Here is a 20,572-nt window from a genome sequence, read left to right on the forward strand (position 1 = left end):
TACGAGCTTTCAGGGCTTTTGAGCTGGGCGATCAGATCCGGGCAGTTCATGCATGGTTTCGCTGGAGTAATCAGGCCATGCCAAGTTTCTGCTTTCTGCTTTCTCCCTCTTGGGGAGTCAGCTGGTTTAAGTGGATTCTTAGAAGCAGGTTATAGAGATCACCATCTCGATTTTGAACCTAAGAAGTCTTGCTCAAGGTTGAAATGGGAAAATAGCTGTGACCCATGGCCCTTGAGACTTGTTGATAACTGCCAGTGTCTCTTCTTTTCTAGTTGACCATGTCGTGCCCGAGCCCGGGACAAGCCTGCTGGCAGCCTTCGACCAGTGGAGGGAATGGGCTGACAGCAAGTCCTGCTGTGACTATTCTCTGCACGTGGACATCACTGAATGGCATAAGGGCATCCAAGAGGAGATGGAGGCCCTGGTGAAGGACCACGGTAGGTTGTGCTGACCAACAGCTCTGGGGATATTTCCATTTCGGTGCATGAGCTGGTGCAGGTCTGTGAATAGCACTTGCAGATCCCTTCCATGCCTTACCTCCGTGCCTGCTAGGAGAGAGGGTTGAGCTGTAGCTGGTGCCCATTGGAGGTGACCAAACCCGGGGCAGCAACAGAAGCTTTCATTGACATGTGAACCTGAGCTATACCACGGGGACCAGTTCTTAAGTAATAACTACTCACAGCTTACTGGTTTGAGGGATCTGCACCCAGCTAGGTTGGAGACTTGAGGGTGAGAATGCCTATCCTAGTGATGATTCTAGGTGATCATGGGGAGGTAGGTGCCTGGAACACTGAGTGGGGGACTTGGGCAAGTTCTTTTTACAACCCCATAAGAACCAGGATAGATTTGGGGATGAGGAGGCTCTGGGACAACATGAAAGATCCCTTTTTATTTCTTTTATTCTTCCTTTTTTTTTTTTTTTTTAAGAGTTATTTATTTTAGAGGGAGAGAGGGAGGTAGAGGGGTAGATAGGAGCCAAGGAAGAGAGAGAGAGAGAGAGAGAGAGAATTTTAAGCAGACTGCCCACTGAGCTTAAAGCCTAAAGCAAGGCTCAATCTCATGACCTGAGCTGAAACTGAGAGTCAGATACTTAATCAACTGAGCCACCCAGGTGCCCTGGGTCTTTCTTATTCTATAGGACTATTTTAGGAAATAGGATTCCAGAGGTTGCGTCCTGGAAGATTCCCGGGGAGTCTAGGGGAATCTAGATGACCTCAAGGTGCCTCTGGGACCCCTTTGTCCACAGGATCCTTGGGAGTTGAGGTGGTATTGCCAAGTTCTGTCATCTTCTGGGGTCTTCTTGAGGTTGGCTATAGACTAGACTCCTGGGGTGAGATGTTGATCTCCCTGGATCTTAACTGTCAGGGAAGCACCTGTTGCTTTCATGTTCTGAGATTTCTAAGCTCAGAAGTACCATGAGCTGTGATTCAATAGCAGGAGGGAAATCTCTAGGCCCGAGTACGGTAGGTAGATATCCATAGATACAGCAGAAAATGCCCCAAATGAAAGTCTGGAGTCTTAAGTTTTATGAGTCTCAATTAAAAAAACATCTCTCACATGAGGGTATTGGACTAGAATATCCTGAGATTCCTCCTGGTATGAAGATCCCACCTAAAAGAAAATAGGTTACCCTTGACCTTTCTTACTTTTGAGAGAATACCGAGGCTTGAGGGGGTTTAACTTTCCATATTTAAAATGAATCTACTTCAAATCTGCTAGGAGAGTTACCATAGCAACTGTTGCCTGGTAGAAGAGAAAGGCTGGGATGTCCTGAGCCATTGAACCCAGACAGCATCCAGCACCCCCAGGTGGCTTGAATTAAGCTCCAGGACTAGAAGATTGTCCGCTCAGTTGTTTACCATTGTGATGGATGTGGGGCAGGGATGTTTGGTCTGGTGTCTCGGGTGACGAGGACTCTGAAATGCCAGGGGGAGAATTGCGACATCAGTTTGTTGGACCCTGTCTTACTTAAAAATGTTTCTTAAAAGTCAGCTTCAAGCGCAGTCTGTTTACCAAAGAAAAGACATTTATTATAGATCTGCATCCACAGAATCTTCTAATTCACATTCTTCTTAAAGTCCCAACAGTCGAGGGCAACTTTTGTTTTTACTTTTTAGTTTTTTAAATTCTGGTGAAATACAGCACAGCATAAAATTTACCATCGTAGTCATTTTTAAATGTCCAGTACATTCACATTGTTGTGCAGCCATCACACCAGCCATCCCTAGAACTTTGAATCTTTCCAAACTGAAACTCCACACCCGTTAAACATGAACCCCCCAATCCCCCTCCCCCAGCCCCTGGCAACCCCCCCCCCCGTTCTACTTTTTGTCTCTCTGAGTTTGACCTATTAATGGAATCCTCCTTATCTGTCCTCTAGTGACATTAGCATAATGTCCTCAGGGTTCATCCATGTGACAGGATTTCCTTCCTGCTTAAGGCTGAATAATATTCTGTTGTATGGCTGTATGACATTTCGTGTCTCCATTCATCTGTCAGTGGACACTTCTGCCCTTTGGCTGCTGTGAATACTGCTGGCTGTGTATTTGAATGGGTGTACAACACGGGAAACTCTGAATTTCAATATAGTTATAAACTTAAGAGACAAGCTGTCAAGATATTAAGAACTTCTGCACCCTATTCCCAGATTTTTAAAAAAAATTTTATTTATTCATGAGAGACACAGAGAGAGAGAGAGAGGCAGAGACATAGAGGGAAAAGCAGGCTCCACACAGGAAGCCTGACGCAGGACTTGATCCCGGGACTCCAGGATCGCGCCCTGAGCCAAAGGCAGACGCTCAACAGCTGAGCCACCTGGGTGTCCCTATTTCCAGATTTTTTTTTACTAATTGTTAATATTCCACCCCATTTGTTTTATCCTTATTTCTGTCTCCACCTCTCTGTGTCTCTCTCCTGCTCCACCCCCCCCCCCGCCCACTATATACATGGCATATATATGTGTGTGTGTGTGTATATATATATATATATATGCGTGGTATTATACTTTTTGTATTCTTTTTCCAGTTTATTTGGTTTGTTTATTAAAGCCAGGTCTCTGCCTCTCTATTTTGTCTCTCTGCTAGGAGTAAATTCCTTCCTTGTGTACATGGCTTTCAAAGATCGCTTCCAGCTAACGGATTCCCAGGTAAGAAAAGGTGGCTTTCCTGAGCAGGCGCCTTGGCATTTGGTACATTGGGACCAATACTCTTGTCTGGGAAGCTGCCTCCGGTGTATGTATGTCCCTTAGCTCCGTGGGAAATGGTTAATGGATGAGGCCCCTGGGTGACTTTAACCTTTAGGGAGGGTGTGATCCCAGTGCCCTAGCCCTCCAGGACTGGTGTTCTCCCAGGCTCTGGAGTCAGCCTCTGAGCTGCCTCTTTGGCTCAGAGCCACCTCAACAAGCCTGGTGCAGGGCCAGTTGTCCTCCATGAGCCTCCCCTACTCCATGTCCTTTAGGTTATGCTGCCTCTCTTGGTTATTGAGTGCTCCTGCTCTGCCAAGCGTGGCCAGTAGCCTTGACCTTGGGTCATGTCGAAGGAGATAGCTGTAGTAGTAGCAGCCAAGGGTGCATTTCTGACCCCAGTGGCCGGCAGGGAAGTGGCTGTGCTTGTGTACAGGAAGATGGACACCCCGTCTCCTCTCTGCCCTCTCAGATCTATGAAGTATTGAGTGTGATCCGGGATATCGGTGCGATTGCCCAAGTCCACGCAGAAAATGGTGACATCATTGCAGAGGTACGGGGCTTTCCTCTTGTGTTTTCTTCATGACCTGCGGGGTGAGAGGCGGGCTCGAGAAAGGGAAGGCATTCTGTAGCTCAGCTGTGAGGGGGAAAAGCAGGGTGACCCAGGGCCACCATCTGGGGGCACAGTGCTAGCAGTCTTACCGGCAGCGTGGGTGTTGGTGATGAGCGTGCCTGCCTCCCTGTGTCCTGTGGGACACACAGACTGTTCCCTTTCCACAGAGAAGTCATTTCCCTCTGTGGTCATGCAGCTGCCTCGGGGGTGGGGGGCACATGTGGGCTTTCAGCATCCCAGGGGAAGAGCTGAACACACTTGGGAAAGCTCAGGCAGGACTGGGGACAGGGTAGCGATTCCTTCTCTTCACGAGGTCCTGGGATGAGGGCTGTGAGGGGTCAGCAGGACTGTCTTTATGTCTTGTCCGAGTAACTTTTTGGATCAAAGATCTCTAGCAGTCAGAGCCATCTGAAGTCCAGCTCTCCCTGACGGCCTCGTTTTCTTTAACCTTGCAGGAACAGCAGAGGATCCTGGATCTGGGCATCACGGGACCCGAGGGTCATGTGCTGAGCCGGCCTGAGGAGGTGAACATCTGTTGAATGGAATGTGTGACTCGGTGTCCCTGGGGTGCTTCCAGAGCCACAGAGAACCCACTTCTTGCCTGTCGAGATTGGGGCTTCTCAGGATCTGAGTTTGGGCCCTCTGAGAAGTCACAGGTTACATGCGTACATGCATGGGTCTCGCTGTAGGCAAAGTGAAATACTAGTCCGAGCCTGGAGATTCTCCTCTGTGTCTGATTCTTTGTGTGTGTGTGTGTGTGTGTGTGTGTGTGTGTGTGTGGTGTGTGTCTGATTCTTTAAGCCCTTCCTTGAGTGGATATGAACAGCTTTTTATTAGCATCCTGCAATCCTGCAATTTGGGTTTCATGGTTCACAATGTGGGCCCTCCAAAATCTCACCACCACCAAGACATCGTCACGGGGATCTAAAAGCTCTTCTACACTGCTAAAAAGCTTAAGGGGAATTGTAGGTTTTTCCATGGAAAGTCTGCGCCAGGTTTCAGCAGAGAGTAGCAGACAATCTTTCAAACCTGAAGGGTTTGAAGGGTTTGAAATTGAGATCCGGAGCACAAGTTGAGGGTCACGGTCGTGGATGTTGAGTCTTGTAAGACAGAAGGGAGGTGCTCACATCTTAGATGGTGGAGAATCTGCTCTTCTAAATTAGAATTTGTGACCTTCTCGGAAATTGGCTCATTGATGACAGGCTCAAGGTCAGACTTTTGACGACCTGGCTGCTCTGAGCAAATAGAATGCCGAGGATCTCATGGAAAAAACAGACTTTTCTTCTTACAGGAGAGAAGTGACAGGCAGAGAAGGGTAGATAAAATCCTCAAGGAACTGGATTAACAGGATTTTTCCTTCTGGAAACAAGTAGAGGGAGATGCTTGAGAAGAGTATGAATGGGACCCATGCCCCCAAAGCACAGAATTTTAAAATGGGGAGGTTCCCCCCAGCTCTGGGAAGTGTTCACTCTGGGAGCCACGATACAGGGAGCATCAGCTCCCCCTAAGAAGAAAATAGATTGTCCAGGTTGGGGTGGAGGGCATGGTATCCACAGCCTTTTCCCTCTGACTCCAGGGGAGAAATGAGGCTGGAAAAGGAGAAAGAATGTCAGAAAAAGGGCAGAAAAAGAAGCAGGAGGGACTTGGAATTTCCTGCACATACTGAGGGTTTGCACTTCCTTGTCCTGTCCTAGCTGCACGTGCACATACACAGACACACACAGACACATACACACCAGGGTACCGAAGGTACCATCTGTGGCTCTGAAGACACTTTCCTGTTGTCAGTTGAAGGACAGAAGCTGTGACATTTTCAGTGCTGTCTGGTCCCTATCCAGGCCTTGGGCTGTAGTTCCTTTCACACCATCCAAGCTGCCCACGCACACTAGAAAGCCACAGGGATGAGCCGGAGCCAGCGCACAGGTGAGGGAGGTTGAAGGTGGCATCTATCGGCCCTTGTGTCATAGCTGCCTGCTGTCATGAGTGAATACATGTACACATGTGCAGTCCCATACATGTGTACATTGTAATGCTCACACTTGCACACATGCACACCTGCATGTGCATACACGAGTGTATACATGCACATACAGCAGTCTCATATACACATACATTGTAATGCTCACACATGCACACCGAGTGTATACATGCACACATGTGCAGTCCTGTACACGTGTACATTGTAATGCTCACATGCACGTTTGCATGCATGCACATGTGTACTCCTACGCATGCACACTAGTATTTATGTGTACACATGTGCAATCCCATACACATGTAGATTGTAAGGCTTACACTTGTACGTTTGCATGCATGCACATGTATACACCTATGCATGCACACACTAGTATTTACGTGTACACATGTGAAGTCTCGTACATACATACATTATAAGGCTCACACTTGCACGTTTGCACGCATGACATGTGTACACCTGCGTGCATGCACACACACGCCCGCGGGAACCTCAGCTCCCCATATACCCGATGGGCCCCTGTAAGCAGGTGATGACACCCAGGGCCAGACTTAGAAAGTTTGCTCTCACCCTCATCCAGTTGTTTGTACTGTGTGTTACCTTATTACACGAGGCTACCTCTGAGAGCCATGCTCTTGTTGAACCTATAGGAGCCTCCCTGGGGCTTTGCTTTCCTCTCTCCTTCTGTCTGTTCTCCATCCGTGGATCCCTGCGGACTGGAAAACAGTGCGAGCCCTGCGTTTACAGAACAGGCAAAAGCTATCGGAGGAGAGTTCGACAGAAGGCAAACCCATTCTTCCGCGGTTCGACCCAGGAGATTTCTCTCATAGCCGTGGTTGCGTGGAGAAGTTCAGAGTCCCCAGAGGTGGATTATGAGACCTTGTTTTGGGGCCAGCAGACCTGGGGTGCCCCAGTTTGAGGAGTTTTTGGCTTTTGGGGAGGGTCCTCTTGTCTCACAAAAGGCTGTTTTAGGTGCTTTCTGGGGTCAGCTGCTTCTTAACTGCTTCAGAGGCACCTGCTCTCCGTCAGCCCCCATATTTGGTGCTTCCCCTGAGCTTGCCCATCAATGGTGCCCTGCACATGGATGATTGGGCCCAGTTGGGACAGCCAGATGAATGAGGAAGGGATTGAGGATGAGTTGGAGAGGAAGAGACCGGTGGAAAGTAACTAGGGAGGGTAGAAAGCGACAGGGGCTCTGGGCTAAAAGACTGGCATTCTGGAAGAAAGTCGGTGTTTTGGGTGAGGGTGATGGCCATGAAGAATCTTTCTCAGAGAAGGGAACTTTCCAACTGGGCCAAATGGGAGCTGTAACTAGGGTATGCATACAGTTAGGGGGCTGGGCCATAGAGGGTCTGTTGTGTATAAACACTGTGTGTGTACAGGCACTATTGTGTATTGGAATTCTTTTTTTTTAAAAAAGATATTATTTATTTGAGAGTGAGCGAGCCAGTGAGAGAACTAGCATGGGGAGAGGGAGAAGCAGGCTTCTTGCTGAGCAGGGAGCCCAATGTGGGGCTTGATCCCAGGACCCTGAGATCATGACTTGAGCTGAAGGCAGTCGCTTAACTGACTGAGCCAGCCAGGCACCCTGTTGTTTGTACTGACAGTGTTGTGTGTTCTGACACTAGTAGCCAGACACTACTCTACCAACACTGTTGCATGTTCCTGGACAAGTGGCTTTCCTCTCTGGATTTTGGTGGTGTCTGATCTTAAAAATCAGCAGGGCTAGGTGATACACCCCAAATCCTTGATAGCTCTGTAATGAGTCAAATGTTTTAATTTTTAAGCTGTAATATTATTTTCATAATATTTTAAGTTGGTCTTAGTTAAATCTTCACTGTGTGTAAGGGGCATGGGCAGGTACACACCGAAGGATAAATGTGGATCCTTCTATGGTTCTGGGTGGAATGCAGAGAATTGAGGATTAGGGACCCTGTCTTTCCAGGAGGTAACCTTGTAGTTAGGCCTGTGCCCTCACCCAGTTGTGCACTGGGACAGAGGAGGGCTCAGAACTCGCCTTATGACTGATGAGCGAATCCAGAGAGGGCCCTGGGAAGCCAGTCCTGCCGGGGGCAGCCCTCCACCCCCACCATAGAACTGGCACATTCGCTCCATTTACTTCTAATTAGTCTGATTCCACATTCCAGTTCACCCAGGACAGTCCCAGTCCACGCCCATTGCTCCCATGCAGTTATTAATAGTTTTCTGTTCACTTTCTGAAGTATTTGTGTTGGGCCAATAAATTGGGTAGTCATTGGCGCCCCCGGGAAGCCGTGAGGATTCTAGAGGAGTCCTTTCCGTGCTTCACACTATGGGGACTTTTCAAGTGACCGCAGGGATTCAGGCCATCCCTCTTCTGTGCTCCCCCGGGCCAGAGGCACTGCTGTTGTAATTGGAGTCACGGAGAGGGAGGGCCAAGAGGGAGGGCCGGGAGGGCCGATGGCTCAGCTATTCCAGGAATTAAAAACATTTGGATGTTTAATGAGCTTTTTTCAAGAGCCATTTGGTTTACCTTTGAATTTTGAGACCTCTCTCTCGTCGCATAGTTGATGCCCAAAAGGGCAAACGTGAATGAAGTTGTCTTCGTTTATTAAATTAGATTACCAGTTAATGCAATTACAGAACTTCATCTCTTGGCCAGGGTCCTATAGAAACTCGGTTAGCTAAGATAATTCAGTTAGGAACTCAGCTATTTCTTGTGAAAAGTAGCAGCTCTGCATGGCACAGCCTAGCTTGAACCAGTAACAAAATAAAGTTAATTTTTTGGTTCAGTAAACATTTTTGGGCAACCGCTGTTGTACCGGGCATTACACTGAGAACTCTTGGGGGTGGGGCATGGAGGATAGAAAAATTCTGAGTCAAACCCAGCCCCTTGCCTTGAGTGGAAGCCACAGCTTTTGCCAGGATTTGAGAGGGAGCAAAAGGCTTTTGGAGATCCATCGTTCTACAATTCCACGTATTCTTCTGGGGCCAATTCTAAACACACATATATCTGTAGGATATCCCTTGGTCTCCATAGTCTTACCTGGCCAGGTAGTTAATAGTAATCACTTGGACTCTTTGGAATATTATTCACTGAAGTATTGGTTTAGAGAATCCTATAAATTAGAGCAGCTCTCCCATCTGGTGCTGAAGGCCCTACCAGTTTGTGTGCAGCCACGTGTTTCCCATATTGGAGACCATTGCTTGACACAGATTTGCCTGCTCCATTCCCAGAGGCTTGTGAGGTTGCCTTATTTGTTGGATTCATTTGTGGGTGTCGGACAGAAGCCTGGCACAAAAATCTCATTGCTGGATGTCTTGACTCAACACCGTGCAGCTGGAATGAACGCACTGGTGTGGGAGCAATCCGTTCCTGTGGCTGGTGGTTTTCTCACATGAGCAAGCATAAAAGTCAACAGGAGCTGTTAAAACGACCCATGTTCTGGGCCCCATCCCCAAAGTTACTGATCCGTTTGGGACTGGGAAGGGCCTGAGAATCTGCATTTCTTCCCACCCCTGGGCAGATGCTGCTGTGGTGGGTCTGCCGGGCACCCTTCCAGTGCCTCGCTCGGTCTGGGAAGGAATTGCCCCCTTCTATCTCCACCCATCAGTATTGAGTGACACCGGGAAAGTCCCATGCCCCTCCTGTGGTGCCGCTCAGGGTACAACCTTGAGGACACAGTGGCCTCTCGTTCCTCTTGACCTCTTGGGGGTGGGGGGTTGGTTGAGCATAAAGACGGGCTCATGGAGCAGGTGCAGATCGGGCAGGGTTCTCACGTCCATGTGCTCCTCTGTAGGTCGAGGCCGAAGCCGTGAATCGCTCGATTACCATCGCCAACCAGACCAACTGCCCTCTGTACGTCACCAAGGTGATGAGCAAGAGCGCGGCTGAAGTCATCGCCCAGGCCCGGAAAAAGGGTAAGTGTTACCTTACCGGCTGTCTGTCGGCGGGCAGGTTCAGAAGGGAGGAAGGCTTCTTTTCCAGACCTTCATGCCAAGTGGGCTGCTTTCATCACGTTCCAGCATTAACCTAATTACCGCGGCGCGAGGCAAGGAGCTCCAGTTTCTCCCTCCGTGCCGCCGCCGCTGCCGCCGCCCTGTCCCTATCTACTTAGAGCCGTGCACCGCAAAGAGTGGGTGGGCGGGCACCTCTCCCTCCTGCCCCTGCTTCTGGAGCAAAGTTGGACTTGGTTCGATGCAATCTCCATAAACTAGGCCATACACAGATGGTGTCAGCTGTCATCTGCCCCAGAGTCCTTCTGGGGAACATTCTGTGGCCACATGAGTCCCTGTTCCATGGCTGGTAGTGACTGCTGGCCCGGTAAGTAAGAGAGTTTACAGGGACAGAAGGGCAAGAGATTTTGCCCCGGGGCCTCCCCAGGTCCAGTTCTGCAGGAGCTTGAATCACTCCCTATCAATTATATTGACGTATTCGGGGCTGAGGCTGGCACCGTGTTAGTACTTGGGAGACCATTGAGAAGGTTCTTGGAGACTAATTTACTAAGTGCAGGTTCCCCTGCTGCTTCCAAAGGCTGGTCCGTGGAGCTCCTTATACATTATGAATTCAGCAGAACCCTCTCGTCACCTGCTGTTGACTGTGAGCTTGAGTGGTCACATCACGTGTCCTGTGCTTGGGAGTGCAGCTCATGTCCAGCTTGATGGTGTGAGGTTGACTTCATGAGTGTGCATCCTGGGCCTGCTTATTTCTCTCTCGTGTTCTGTCTAGCTTTCTCCTGCCCCCCTCCCCCATCTGTTTATCTCTTTCTGTATTTTTCTTTCTCTGTCAGGAAGGGAGCAGTTTGACCTCTATGCTTCTGTTCCTAGTTTTCTGCAGGATGTTACCCGCATGGATAAGGAGGATTGTAGGAGTTTTTCACTGGTGGGTGACTTGGTACAAAACCTAGAACAGATTGCTCAATGACCACTGAGTCAGCTTGTCCCCAGAGATGATGACTTCCAGACGGACACAGCACTTCCTGACCCATGTTCCTTGGAGCTCTCCCTTGGAGCTATCCCAGAGGCCTCTGTCCTTAGGCCTTGCGGCCCATGGTGGCTAAATTCGCATCTTCCCGGAAACCTGCCCTCTCCTGGCAGCTAGTAGAAATTGCCTTTTTGACATAAAGGAACATTCACCCAAGTAATAGCATCTGCTCAGAATCAGCGTCCAGTTGTTTTCTAGAAGACACCGTGGATGATGACTCACAGGGAGCATGGGGGCAGTTGGCACAGTGTCTGAAAAGGAGGAGTTAGCGGGTAGCTTAATTTATTTATTTTAGTAACCGTACTCTACCCAGATGATGATAATAAGTGAAGAGGTAAACATTTTAATATAATTTTAATATGATTAAACATTCCAGTTAGCAGAATTTAAAAACCAAGGACCCATTTTCTGATTCAGAGTTTTCACTTGTCCAAATTATAGGGTGGAGGAGTCTCTCTCTCTCTCTCTCTCGACCCTGGCCCTGTCAGGTGGCACTAACCTTGGTCTCGGGCACAGAGTGCTGACTTGTGAGCTGGCAGTGCTGGGGGTTCTCCTTTCTGTGCCTCAGTTTCCTTATTTGAAGGTGTAGAGGTGGAGTGTGTTACTGTAGAGTCCAGGCCTGCTCTGGTACTCTACAGTTCAGTGCTTGATGATGTCCCTCTGTCGTCTTTAGGACTTTGACCCTGTGTGGGCAGTGAGCACTAAAAAGGGGCTACTTTGGTCTATTTGTTCTGGAACTTTCCGCATGTGAGTGCAGTGGTGCCTGCCTGTATAATGGTTACTGGGGTGGCTTTTGCATTCCAACTGTCCCCCTCTAGTCTGTGAAACCCTTTGCTTTAGATGGGCCTGAGCTGCCAGAAAGTAATTTTTGGTGCATTTGGGTGCTAATGAGCAAGAATGAGAGATCCTTGCTTGCTTGTGGGCTCTTAAAGCTTTATCCATGTTGTTGGAACTCCATCATAACAACTTTGAGAGGCAGCCTGGGCAGGAGTTTTTGTACTTTGTTTTACTTTGCAGTTGGGTAAACTGAAGCTCAGAGCTAATGAGCGGTGGGAGTGGGTTTTGATTGTCAGGTGCCTGACTTCAGGCCTGAATAGCCACGTGAGTATCTGAATTACCTTCATGTTTTGAGATTATTTTAATATGAGCAATGCAAGTATCTGCTTGGATTTAGTTTCTTAACAAACCTGGTAGAAACTGGAGCTTGACACCTAGTAAAGTCGTGTATAATACAGAAGCAAAGATTCCCAAACACCCAAGAAGGAAAACAGGATAGGGTTTTATTATGCATTTGCACTCTGGGATCAATGTCCTTTCCTGGATCAAATCCCAGCTTGCTTGTGTGCTAGCATGTGATGCTGGATAGCTCCCTTAGCATTGCTGGGTCTCATTTTTCCATCTGCAAGGAGAGGCTAGCCATAGTGACTCATCTCATAGATTGAAGATGGTACGTAACTGAGATAATGTGTACATAAAGACGTATATCACAACTATACCCACTGTTCTCTTGATTAGAGAGTAAAGCATTGGTAGAAGTACAGCAATGATGCCTGCTGACCTAGCATAGGGGTATTTTGCTAAGGATGCTTTTCTGTTTAGGTGAATTCTTCTGGTCCCTGGTGGCAAGTGTTAAGGCACTGCCAACTTTCTGCTGCTCCCATTTCTTCATCTGTAAAATGGAGAGGTTCTTCATTCATTCAGCAAACTTTTATTATTTGATACTTCAGGCCTTTGTGCTGGAGATGAGACATAGTCCTCGCCCTCAGCTCCTTCACTCATTGGGGTGGGACACTTGGATAGAAAGTCACAATGACAAATGGTCAATGTTAGAAAAGAGGTGCAAGCCCAGTAGGGTTAGAGCACAGAGGAAAGAGCCACCATATATAGATGTACACCCCACCTGTCTCGGAGGTCAGGCTGCATAAGGAGACTCAACATTTCTCTACAAATGGGAGCAATTGGAAGATCATGATTTTATATCTTATTAATGTCTATGTGCCTTCCCACCTAGAAACATGTTGGTCCTCAATCTAAAATAGGATGTATAGGCTAGCAAGGATGTGAGGTGAATTTCAATGTGAATATTTTTTATGCTCATTTGACCTACCACAACCACATACCGTCTTCCTGGAGAGACTGCGTTGCTCGTGCTGTCCCCTCGTGCTGTGCCAGTCAGCAGGACCATGTGTCATCACCCCCACTCTGCAGACAAGGCCATGAAGACACACACAGGAAAAGAATATTTTAGGCAATTTTTACTCTTCAAAAGATGATTGGTCAGTTTATTTTTTATTTTTATTTTTTAAAAGATTTTATTTGTTGATTCATGAGAGACAGAGAGAGGCAGAGATACAGCCAGAGAGAGAAGCAGGCTCCTCATAGGGAGCTTAATGTGGGACTTGATCCCCGGACCTGGAATCACCCCTTGAGCCAAAGGCAGACTCTCAACAGCTGAGCCACCCAGATGTCCCGATGTTGGTCAGGCAAATTTCATGGAAGAGAAATTAAAGTGCAGAGAATAAATATCTTGCCCCAGATCATCCAGCCCATAGTTCCAGACATCTGGCCACCTCTCTTTCCATTAAAGGGTGAGGATTTGTCTAGAATGAGTTCCCTCAGACTATACTTTGTTCACGAATGAAATCTACTGTGGCTGCTGGTACTTTCTGCATACGAATGGTAGCATGTAGACAGTGCCTGATAACCTCATCTGACGTCTCACGGACATTCTTCTCCATCCTCCTCCTCGCCTCACCCCCGTAACTCAGATGCAGAAATGTTTAGAACGGCTGGTGACTGCTGAGGGATGTTAAACCCTGAGAACCCAAACTGGAGCCAGTACTTTCTATGTCCTGTGGGTCAACTGGAATGACTCCGGCGTAATGAGAAAACTGTTCACGGGGCCTGCAAGGACCAACCCAACTTGGGGATGAAGCCTTAGCATTAAGCTAATGCACAACCTCACGATCTTGAAACCAAAGAGGGGCACATGGATTGGCTTGGGAATGTTGTAAAATCTCACCAAAATCTGGGTTAAGGCTCTTCAGAGAAACAGGGCCTCTATATAGAGAGAGGGAGGGCGAAGGGGGGTAAGAAGAGAGGGGGAGAGAGAGAAGGAGATTGATTGCTCTTAAAGAATTGGCTCGGTGGTTGTGGGTGCTCTCACGTCTGATTCCGCAGGGTGGGCAGGCCTGGAGCCTCAGGGAGGAGTCAGTGCTGTGGCCTGAGCCCGAAGGCTATCTGGAGGCAGACTTCCTTCCCAGTCAGTGCCCTTGCCAGGTTGTGAGTTCAGTGTGTTATAGCACAGCTGGCTTGCAGGATGAGACTCTGGCTTTGGTTTTCAGCCATTTAAACTCCAAGATTCCTAGAGATAAGGCTCTCTTTCATGACAGATATGGAACCTTTCCGATCATTTCTATAGCACTTGGGCTGGGAGTTTGAATCCCTGGACTCCTTTTCTTTCCTCACTTTGTCTAGCATAATTAGGAACAACCAGCCAATCTTGATTATACTCAGTTGGACAGAAATGTCCTAAGGAATCAAAGCCATGGTCAACCCAGATTTAGCCTCTTAGGAGAAGTATTTGATTGGAGTATCCAGTGGTCGATATTTTGTGCATCTCTATTGCCCCAACACGCCATGACCTCTCTTTACTACTAGGAATAGAGGCATTAGTGCCTTTGTTTTTTAGAAAAATAAAAACATTTTTATTTTTTAAGATTTTATTTATTTATTCATGAGAGAGAGAGAGAGAGAAGCAGAGACACAGGCAGAGGGAGAAGCAGGCTCCCTGCAGGGAGCCCTATATGGGACTCGATCCCAGGACCCTGGTATCACGCCCTGACCCAAAGGCAGATGTTCAACCACTGAGACACGCAGGCGTCCCAGCATTAGTGTCTTTAAGCCAAATCAAATTAGAGTGGTAATTTCTAGAAACCCCAGAACCAGTTCAGGAAACTTTCGATTCTCTTCCTTTGGAACCACTCTTGGTTATCTGACAGGTTTATCTATGGATAGGCCCTAGGTTATGGAATTCTGGCCTTGGGCTCTCTTGAGAGGAGAGTGTAGTTGTGTTTGTGTGTGTGTGCATGTGTCCCAGTTGGTTTTTTACTGTGCTTTTGTGGCTGCGTTTTGAAATATACATACATGGTTTTCCATTGTTTCTACTCTGGATTTGTTCTCCTGCTTCTCGTTCATGGGAAATGACTTAACTGTCAGAGCTGGGAGCTGTCAAACATTTCTAAACCCGAGCCTTGCATTTATTCTTCATGAATGCACTCAGGCTCGTGGTGAATAAACACCACCCCCCAGGGCCCTTCAGTTCCCGGCCATCCTGGAGAGCCTGCCAAAGGCTGGCTCGGGGTCACATCCTTCAGTTTAGACTTTGCCTAGAGAAAAAAAATCACAAAGGTCTAATTGCCGCCAAGAAAGAGTCAGCAGTGTGTTTAGAGGAGTATGTAAAGGCCATTTCAGCTTATTTCATGTTTTATTATTATTATTATTGGTAATTCTTTATGGCACACAGTTTAGTGGTGTCTGAGGTGGCCTGACTGAGGTCCGAAAGCTCATCCACGGCTCCCTCCAGTATAGTGTTTATAAAATGGGAGAGATGCCTTGAGAAGGTGCTGGGAGCAGAGCCGGGCCCCCCTGTCCCCCCGGGTTGTGATCCCACATGTCCCTGGAGGTAGAGGCTTCCACAGGATGGTTTAACTCCTGTCCTGTCTTTGGGGGGGCTAAAGAAAAGAAATCACTCAAAAGCCAGCGAGGACCTCTGAATCCCTTGGAATTTGAAGAGGACAAAGCAGAAATGAGCTACAAGATGCCTCTGTCCTCCAGGATCCCCATCTTAGCTCAGCCTTGGCCTCAGGAGGCGGGTCCTGGTCTGCAATGGCCTTGTAGCTCTGACCCAGTTCTGGGCTTTCCGGGGGCTGCAGGCTGGGTTCATTCCTTTGCAGTGAGGTGTGTGTTCCCAAGCACAGAGCGAATGGGGAACCCCCTAACCCACCCCCGCAATCTGAGCTGTATTTCGCAGAGTGAGATGAAGGCCACAATCAAGGGCACTCACATTCGTGGGATCCAGGATGTTGTTCCAGGAACCAGATCCTCCTTGTTCTGAAGTTTCCAAAGGCAGGACTGAAGAGCAGCTTCAGGGAGAAGATGACCCATAGCAAGTGACAGGAAAATCAGGAAAGTGTTTATGCTTGCCCACGGATCTTCAGAGACAGTCTAACCACTCTTTTTCTCTGAGCAGTTCCACTCTCTCGACCCTATTCATGTCCACAGAACCAGGAAACCTTTGGGGTGACAGATCCTTTGTTTCCCTTGGCTCTCTAGGGAGACCTCCCCTTTGTGTGGCAGTAGTGGGACCTCCAGGCTTGGCTGGGTCAGAAGAGCTCTCGTCAGCTCAGCTGGGTCCTGCTGATGTGCAAACCAAAAGCTGGGAGCCCAGGGGTCCTATGAGATCCGGAGAGGGAGGCCCAGCGCTGCTCTGCTCACCCATCTGCATTTATAAATGGCCCTGGCAGCAGCTAAGGCCTTCTCATTATGCCTTGTTTTTCCACTTTGGGATGAACTGGAGCAGTTTGTGTAGCTGCCAAACTGGCTCCTGGGACTGCATCCTGCTCCGGGAGGCTTTCAGTGGGTCAGGAACTCAGGAGCCCTTCAGGTGATTCTGAGCATTGGCTCTTTTCTGCCTGGGGGTGTCCTGCTGTGTGAGGCTTTCCCGGGGGGTCCTGGAGATTCTGGAGCTGACCCTCCTGCCTGGGGATTTTTTCTGATTTCCTCCAAGTGAGCTGCCTGCCCTGGCCTCTTAACACTCCCTGGCTGGAGAGAGGCTCCTTTGTGAAATTCCTGAGGCTGGAGGGGGGCGCCTGGGAGGAGCCAGCTCTAGAGCAACAGGGGAGGGTGTTGGGGTGTATTATCAAGAGCTAAGTCCTTGAAAGAGGCTGGGGAAAGGAGAGGAGGTGCATTCCTGACTGGGAAGTGTTTGGCCTCGAGGACCCTGTGTTTGGAGAAGAGGGATCCCTTGGATGAACCACTAGGGGAGTGGTCAGCCCTGTGCACAAGGGAGGAGACAGAAGAGGTGCATTCCTGGTGGTGGTGAAGGCTGGCTGAGGTCAAATTCCAGCCCTGATGCCTTGGGCTAATGAAGTATCACACCCTTTCATCAGACACTTACTGAATGCCTACTGTGTGTGGGCGGGCTCACTTTCTTCCAGAATTCTCCCATCAGGTGGAGAATAAAAAAAATTCAAAACTGGGTAATTGTTGAGGTATTGGAGGGGAGAACTGGATGAGTTGTGAATGATTTTTTTTTTTTAATTTTAAGATTTTATTTATTCATGGGAGACCCAGAGAGGTAGGCAAAGGCATAGGCAGAGGGACAAGCAGGCTCCCTGCAGGAAGCCCAATGCAGGACTTGATCCCAGGACTCCCGGATCACGACCTGAGCCAAAGGCAGATGGTCAACCACTGAGCCACCCAGATGCCCCAGTTGTGGATGATGTTGAGGAAGAGATGAGCTTTGGTAGGAAGCTGGATGATGAAGGGCATCAGATGCTTCTGTGTCGAGTTTGTTTCAATTTTTGAAGGCAGAAGGGCTGCTTAGGAGTTCCTGCAAGAGAAAGGCATGGGAAGATCACTCTGGAGGTATCCTGGGGAGTGAGCAGAGGTGTGGGGAAGAACGAGGAGAAAGCAAAAGTAAATCTGAACTCCAATTGAGAGGCTCTGTCAGAATGGGCTGGGGAGAAAGGAAGAGGCCCGATGGAAGGGAAGACGTGTGGGATGGCCAGGGAAGGATGTGTTTAAGGGATTGAAGCACTGGCATTCCAGTGGCATTATGACTCCTGATTTTCTGGGTTGCAGCAGACATGATTTGAGTGAGCATCAGGGAATTGACATTCTCGGATGATGTGTTAACTTGGACTAAGCTTCTGGCATCCCAGTGGTGTAACCACGCAGGACCCTTCATTTCTCAGTCTTCTATCGGCAGTGCTGCTGGTGGCTCTTGGGGACAGCTGCCATCAGAGATCCAGGCTGTCCCTCAGACCTACCTGGAGGGCTGTAGATGAGTTCTCTATGCTTCAGCCCACTGCTGTCATGTCTAACTTCTCTTGCAGCCCAGGAGCCAGAATGGGCAAGTGCAAAGGTGCTGGGCAATGTTGGGAGAGAAGGGAAAAGCGTTTGGTGAGCAATGAGGTTAAGCTTGAGGTCACCCCAATATAAGAGTCCAGACAGCATTTGGGAGTGGGCATTTGAATGCAGTGTGAGTGGGAGATTGTTTAGTAGACGTGGGGATCAGCAGTGTCAGAGGTGGAAGTGTGTATTGGGGTCGAAGAGCGGGGCTCAAGGTGGAATCTAAGGGAGCACATGTTGGATTGGTGACTTTGGCTGGTGGTATCTGGCCATCGGTGTTGTCACCTGTGAGAGGATGCTGGTGCCTCCTTCCAGGGGATGGGGAGAGTGTGTGGCCTGCTGCCAGGTGGGTAAGCGACTCCCACCAGGGTGGTTTCCTTCCCCCGTTGCATTGTACTCAGCCTTGGTTTTCTGTTTGTCAGGAACCGTGGTGTATGGGGAGCCCATCACCGCCAGCTTGGGAACTGATGGCTCCCACTACTGGAGCAAGAACTGGGCCAAGGCCGCTGCTTTTGTCACCTCCCCGCCCCTGAGCCCTGACCCGACCACTCCGGATTTTCTGAACTCCTTGCTGTCCTGGTGAGTCTTGGCGACTTGCTTGCGCTCCCCATTCTCAGGGTACAGCCTGGTGGGCACAAGCAGGCTTGCAAACAGAGAGACCTTTGTTTTCCAAATTCAGATCACTAAGCGAGAACAGGGAACTATGGCTCTGATGTTGTTCTGCTGGGAACTTTCAGATAAAAACCTGGGCCGTCTTGAAAGCCAAGCAGCGGGGATGAGGTATCAAAAGGGTTCCACTGGGGTGCAGTCTCACTGTAAGATAAGATACCTCACAAAGTGGGTTTAGACATGCAGCATTATATTGAAGTTTCCTCCTGAATTTCCTATCTCCTGGCAGGGGTAGGGGGGAAGGATAGGCTCTTTCAAGAACTTTCAGTGGCCTAGCAAGTGAAAAAAAAAATGTCCAAAGTGATTTGAAGTTGAAGATGAGTTAAAAACCAGCTGTGTGTTTTCCTTCCAGCGGAGATCTTCAGGTCACTGGCAGTGCCCATTGTACATTCAACACGGCCCAGAAGGCTGTAGGAAAGGACAATTTCACCCTGATCCCCGAAGGCACCAATGGCACTGAGGAGCGGATGTCCGTTATCTGGGATAAGGCTGTGGTAAGGAGCCGGGGCCTTGCTCATGGACTCGTGTCAGCTTGCCCCTGCCTCCCTGTCTGATGGTCATGGGTCTCATGTAGGCCTTGAAATGGTAGTTGAGAAAATTCTAGAAGCTGGTCCTTGAGTGATAGTACTTTTTAGGTTTGGGAATCCAACACCACTGCTTATAGGTCATTTCCTCCTAAATATTATATGTATTTCTTACTGTTGTCATCTGTGGATCAATGGAAGCTGAAAACAAACAAACAAACCCAGAGACTTTTAAAATAGGACTTTTTTGATCAGTCAGGAAAAAACTTAGCAACCTGGTGACAGTCTCAGTCAATCTTCTAGTTTGGGGAATGGATTTTATGTTCTTCAAACTGTCTTTTAGGGCTCTCTGGAGCTGGCATTTCTGCCCACTGCAGGCTTCTGGGAACCCTGCTTTGAACGTATATTGACCTTTCAGGGGTCCTTTGGGATTTTTCATTTTCAGTGTTTTCTTTTTTGAAAGATTTTATTTATTTATTTATTCATGAGCGACACCGAGAGAGAGAGGCAGAGACATAGGCAGAAGGAGAAGCAGGCTCCCCGCAGGTAGCCCAATGTGGGACTTGATCCTGGGACTGGGATGATGCCCCTGAGCCAAAGGCAGATACTCAACCTCTGAGCCACCTAGATGTCCCTCATTTTCAGTGTTTTTTTTTTTTAATAAGATTTTATTTATTTATTCATGAGAGACACAGAGAGAGAGAGAGAGGCAGAGACACAGGGAGAGGGAGAAGCAGGCTCCATGCAGGGAGCCTGACGTGGGACTCGATCCCGGGTCTCCAGAATCAGGCCCTGGGCCGAAGGCAGCGCTAAACCGCTGAGCCACCTGGGCTGCCCCTCATTTTCAGTGTTTTAAGCATAGTAGCAGGAGTGCTTGGGTTGTTCAGTTAAACATCTACCTTCGGCTCAGGTCATGATCCCAGAGTCCTGGGATCAAGCCCCACGTTGGACTTCCTGCTTAGTGGGGAGTCTGCTTCTCTCTCTCCCTCTGCCCCTCTTGTCCACCCGGCTCGTGTGCGCTCTCTCTTTCTGTCTCAAATAAATAAAAATATTTTTAAAAATGTAGTAACAGAACAGATTTTCTGGTTCTTAATGATTTTTTTTTTTAGATTATGGAAACAATATAATCTCATTCCAAAAAGAATAAGGAAGTAAAAACCACTCATTTCACACCATCTTTCAGATAACTGCAATGAACCTTTTGACAAATGTCTTCCCAGTTTTTGCCAGTCCAAGAGCACACGTGTGTCTATGACATGTATGTGTGTGAGTGTGTAAGAAGCACTGGCATTATCTATACTATTTTGTGGCCCATTTTATTGAAACAGTATATCCTGAAAACGTCTCCACATCCTTAAGTATACTTGAAAAACTTGGTCTTTAGTAGCAGAAGATTCCATCTTAACACTGGATTTGTAACTCTTTGAACGTTTATGTTATTTCTGATTTTTTTTTTCTGAGATGAACATCTTATATAAACATCCTTGGACAGATCTTTAACTATGGTTGTAGA

General features: G+C 48.3%; 1 protein-coding gene across 5 annotated transcripts in view; it reads left to right on the forward strand.

Annotated features, from left to right (window-relative positions):
* Window positions 1-20,572, forward strand: part of DPYSL2 (dihydropyrimidinase like 2) — a 136,169-nt gene that overhangs the window by 103,160 nt on the left and 12,437 nt on the right. For all 5 annotated transcript variants that reach the window (XM_026007897.2, XM_026007898.2, XM_072719510.1 and 2 more), the window contains exons 4-10: window positions 273-437; window positions 3,084-3,145; window positions 3,654-3,734; window positions 4,250-4,318; window positions 9,549-9,669; window positions 18,289-18,445; window positions 18,888-19,029. In XM_026007897.2, coding sequence (XP_025863682.1) covers window positions 273-437; window positions 3,084-3,145; window positions 3,654-3,734; window positions 4,250-4,318; window positions 9,549-9,669; window positions 18,289-18,445; window positions 18,888-19,029 — 797 coding nt within the window. The remainder of the gene's footprint in view (window positions 1-272; window positions 438-3,083; window positions 3,146-3,653; window positions 3,735-4,249; window positions 4,319-9,548; window positions 9,670-18,288; window positions 18,446-18,887; window positions 19,030-20,572) is intronic.

This window comes from Vulpes vulpes, chromosome 9, assembly GCF_048418805.1.
Source record: "Vulpes vulpes isolate BD-2025 chromosome 9, VulVul3, whole genome shotgun sequence".
NCBI lineage: Eukaryota > Metazoa > Chordata > Mammalia > Carnivora > Canidae > Vulpes > Vulpes vulpes.